Consider the following 4266-nt stretch of genomic DNA (forward strand, 5'->3'; position numbering starts at 1 on the left):
AAATGGAGAAGCAAACAATACAGGGGGGAAAAAAGATGTTGATTGTACAACTTATTAAAAAAATCACACTTGTGTGAACTGAGCGGTGGTGTGTGTGTGTGTGTGTGTGTGTGTGTGTGTGTGTGTGTGTGTGTGTGTGTGTGTGTGTGTGTGTGTGTGTGCAACAGCGCCCCTCCCTTAACATGTGTGGTCAGAAAAGGTTACTGCAGGCTACAGACAGACAGACAGACACAGAGACAGACAGACAGACAGACCCACACACACGGCCACGTATAGGAGCGTTGTGACCACCGCTCAAAAAAGTATTGTAATCGGTAGAAGGTGAAATAGCGGCATCTGCTGGGCCATTGATAGGAACAGCTGGCTACACAGAAGTGGGCTTCAACTCCAGGGAATGGGTTTTGCCCCTTGATAATAACTGTACCGGTAATTGCATGCCTGTGCTGAAGGGAACTGAATCCACACTGTTTACATAATAGAATATTACCATTTATGTGTTAAAGGGAACTGGATTTCAAATGTCACATTCTACACACATTCTGTCATGTTTTTGTTCTGCTTTTATATAAAGCATTTTTTGTTTCAATAAAGGTCTATAAATGTACTGGCCCCTGTGGTGACATTCAGGAGTATCACAGGTAGGGGGAAAAAAGAAGAAAAAAAGTAATTCACTAATCTAGAAACTACACTGCACCAATCAATATGAGCTATCAGTGACTGACCAAACTGTCTCTCCCACAAGACCAAACATCACAATCTGTGTGACAACTCAACAAATACCACAAATAGACTATCACACACTGTTCCAATGTGGGATTTACCTTCATTTAGGGCAATCCCATAATTACTACCAACCGATTATCTCCTGACCTCCGGACTCATATTCACAGCGTAATCATTATTCACAGTGTAATCATATTCACAGCATAATCATTATTCACAGTGTCATCCCATTGTGTTGTATACTGGTTAGTCATCACAGTACCAGTGGTAGAAGAAGCACTCTAATGTAAAAGTAACAATACCACAATACAAAAATACTCTTTTACACGTAAAAGGTCTTATTTGAGTAAAGGTATAAATATATTGACATCAAAATCTATTTAGACCAAAGTAAATTTTCCCTTTTCTTTTTTTTTTTTTACATCAAGAGCACCCGATGTTGCTCAGCAATTTAATTTACAATATATATGGCATTTCTAAGCCTTTCAGAATAAATTCTTGGTCTTTTATTATTTCTCATTTTTTTTACAGTGAAGATAGACAGGAAACAGGGAGAGAGAGAGATGGGGAGAGACATGCAGCGAAGGCCGTCTGGAGCGGGATTCAAACTCACAACTCGCTGCAGGCTGCACAGAGCCTATACAGTATGTGGTATGTGCCTGGACCACTAGGCCAGCGGGCGCTCTCTTGGTTGGGTTTATGATAGCATTCAGGCGAAAGTGCTGTTTATTTTGTGTTGCACCCCAAGATAAAGGTGTTGGCCCGTTGTATAAACATGCTTGCATTTTTCAACTTTTGGCCTCCCCAAGGGAGTGTTGACCCCTTCTTTGTGTGAATTCATGGAGCTTAGTTACTGTCTTTTTTGTAACAGGACCCCTGACCAGTCCAACCTCTGTCTATCAAATCAAATCAAATCAAATCAAACTTTATTTATAGAGTACCTTTCACACAACCTTAGTTGACCAAAGTGCTGCACAGGTAAAAGCAAAATACACCAAACAAAGAACAGAAAAGCATAACATGTATACATACAGGAGACACAGACGGAAGGAATGTTAAATATGAGTTAAACAGGGATTGTGTGTATATATATACTGTATATGTTTTTGTTTTACGATTACTGCACAGTGGTTTTATGATAGTTCTATGCTCTGACCTCAATAAAACTGTGCATACTTTGCCCTGAGTGTAAATATACATTACGGTTTTCCATAACAAGCCTATCAGGGTTCAGTGGATTCAGGTGTAGCTCTTCATCCTCCTCCTGACACAACCTCTGCGCTGCCCGCCTGACCGCCTACACAGGAACAGAAGAAACACAGCACAAACAAACAATGAGACGCCCGCAGAGTGGGAGGAGGGTTTTCCACAGTCTCTTATGAGCATGCAACAAGTCTTGGTGAGGTTTTTTTCTTGGACCTGCAGCCAACAAACCAAGTCAAAATGCTCTGCCGTTTTAGTGAACCGTTGCTCGTCCAACTGCTACCCCCAGTGCTGATCACCGAGATCGTTCTGGGTGTCCTCGGTAACGGCCTGGCTCTATGGATCTTCTGCTTCCACCTGAAGCCCTGGACGAGCAGCACTGTCTTCTTGTTCAACCTGACGCTGGCGGACTTCCTACTGATCGTGGCCCTGCCTTTCCGCGCGAGCTACTACCTGTCCGGGATGAGGTGGACGTTCGGAGACCCTTTCTGCAACATCAACCTCTTCATGTTAGCCATGAACCGCAGTGGGAGCATCATGTTCTTAATGGCCGTTGCCGTGGACCGGTATGTGCGCGTGGTTCATCCCCACCATCCCGTCAATTCTCTGAGCATCTGCAAGGCCGTGTGCTGCGCGGCTGGACTGTGGGTGGTCACCATCTCGATGACCGCTCATCTGCTGGCCATACCGAGGAAGAATGCAACTGAGTATCACTGCGAGAGCTTCACGGTTGAGGGTGAATTTATAAAGGGTCAGCCCAAACTCAAGGGGTTTAGTCTGACATGGCATAGATCTGTGTTTGTTTTCTCCTTCTGGCTGCCACTGGCTGTAATACTTTACTGCACGTTGCGCATCATCGATCACCTGAGAAGGAGACAGCTGGGTCAACATGCCAAAATCAAAAAGGCTCTGCGGTTCATCTCGTTGGTGGTGGCCGTCTTCTTTATTTGCTACCTCCCGAGTAACATCATAAAGATACTGACCTGGATTGAGAGCGAAAGGCCCGAATCCGAGGGCTGTGGTATCCTGGAGGATCTGAACACAGCGTTTTACATGGCCATCACCCTGACCTATCTCAACAGCACCTTGGATCCTATCTTCTACTACCTCTCCAGTCCTGGCTTCCAGAAGATCTTCGAGAGAGCTATTCGAATGAGTCAAGCAGGGGACAATTCGGAGCAGAAAACCTGAGAAACAGGCTCCGACACCTCCGAGTCTGTCTGCGATGTAATGTCAGTCGATCCACTGAGAACTTGTACACATGAACATGTCGTTTGAATCGCATGTTTCTCGTTTTCCTTTGTTCATCAGAGTCGTAAGCGTTGCTGATATGAACACATTTGGCATCTGTCCAAATCGTCAAAAACTGTGAAAGTTCAGACTGAGGATATTGCCCTTAATTTGTCCTGAAAACCATACAGTTATCTATGGCTAGGCTACCATTATTCTAGTCTGTTGCACTATTGTGTTATGTTTTACTGTTGTCTAGGTCTAGGAGGCAACTTTTCTCTCACAGCCATGGTTCATGGAATGTTTTTATTGCACATTTACCTAAAGGGATAGTAAAGTTCTGCCTGCCTGCCTGCCTGCCTGCCTGCCGGCCTTACATGCCGTTTCGTCATGTTTATGGTTGTATTAAGCAACAGATATACAAATAGAGTAGCAATAGCCTGCTATGTACAGGAGATGTGAGTCTGAATGAGTGTGGGTCTGTATGAAATTGCTTGAATATACAAATGGGGGCATGCATGTCTAACTCCATGTGTTAATCCGACTTTTGTTCTGTTATCCGTCTCACACAAACACGAACGTGCTTCCCCTTGCCTCCTGAGTTGTCCAAACAAAGCCTGTATTTATCTTTTTCACCCATAATTGAAGCAGTAGGCCTAAACATGGGGGAAACACTGTAGAGGATTAGCTGTGCAAGAGAATGATGGTGATGGTGAGACACGGAACTGGAGCTGAACCGTTCAAACATAGAGATAGACACCGAAATAGACACGCAGAGATAGGGGCAGAGAGAGAGAAAATGACAGAGGGAGGCGGAGAGGGGGGGGGGGGGGGAGAGAGAGAGAGAGAGCAATATATAAAAATGGGGGGCTTTTGGGCAATTACAGTGATTAATAGCTTGAAGGAAGAAGTAACGGGGCAAGCTTAGTTAATGGAGGAGGATTAAGAATTATTACTTCTGAATTGGACTCAGAGAGGCTCAGAACACCCAGTGAGAGAGCAGCAGAGAGGGTCATAAAAAAGAACCACTATCCAGAGGGGATAACCTGGGTGTATTACAGAGAGAGAGAGATAGAGAGAGAGAGATGGGAATGCAGAACAGTGTGACAG

At 44.5% G+C, this 4266-nt stretch overlaps 1 protein-coding gene across 1 annotated transcript; it reads left to right on the forward strand.

Annotated features, from left to right (window-relative positions):
* Positions 1–2166: 2166 nt before the first annotated feature.
* Positions 2167–3117, forward strand: LOC308290168 (hydroxycarboxylic acid receptor 2-like; the record flags this gene model as incomplete). The annotated part of the gene is made up of 1 exon (XM_080731943.1): positions 2167–3117. The coding sequence occupies one exon, from the start codon at positions 2167–2169 to the stop codon at positions 3115–3117; it is 951 nt and encodes a 316-aa protein (XP_080588069.1).
* Positions 3118–4266: the final 1149 nt, after the last annotated feature.

Source organism: Nannobrachium achirus, assembly GCF_963921795.1.
Source record: "Nannobrachium achirus genome assembly, chromosome: 8".
NCBI classification, from domain to species: domain Eukaryota; kingdom Metazoa; phylum Chordata; class Actinopteri; order Myctophiformes; family Myctophidae; genus Nannobrachium; species Nannobrachium achirus.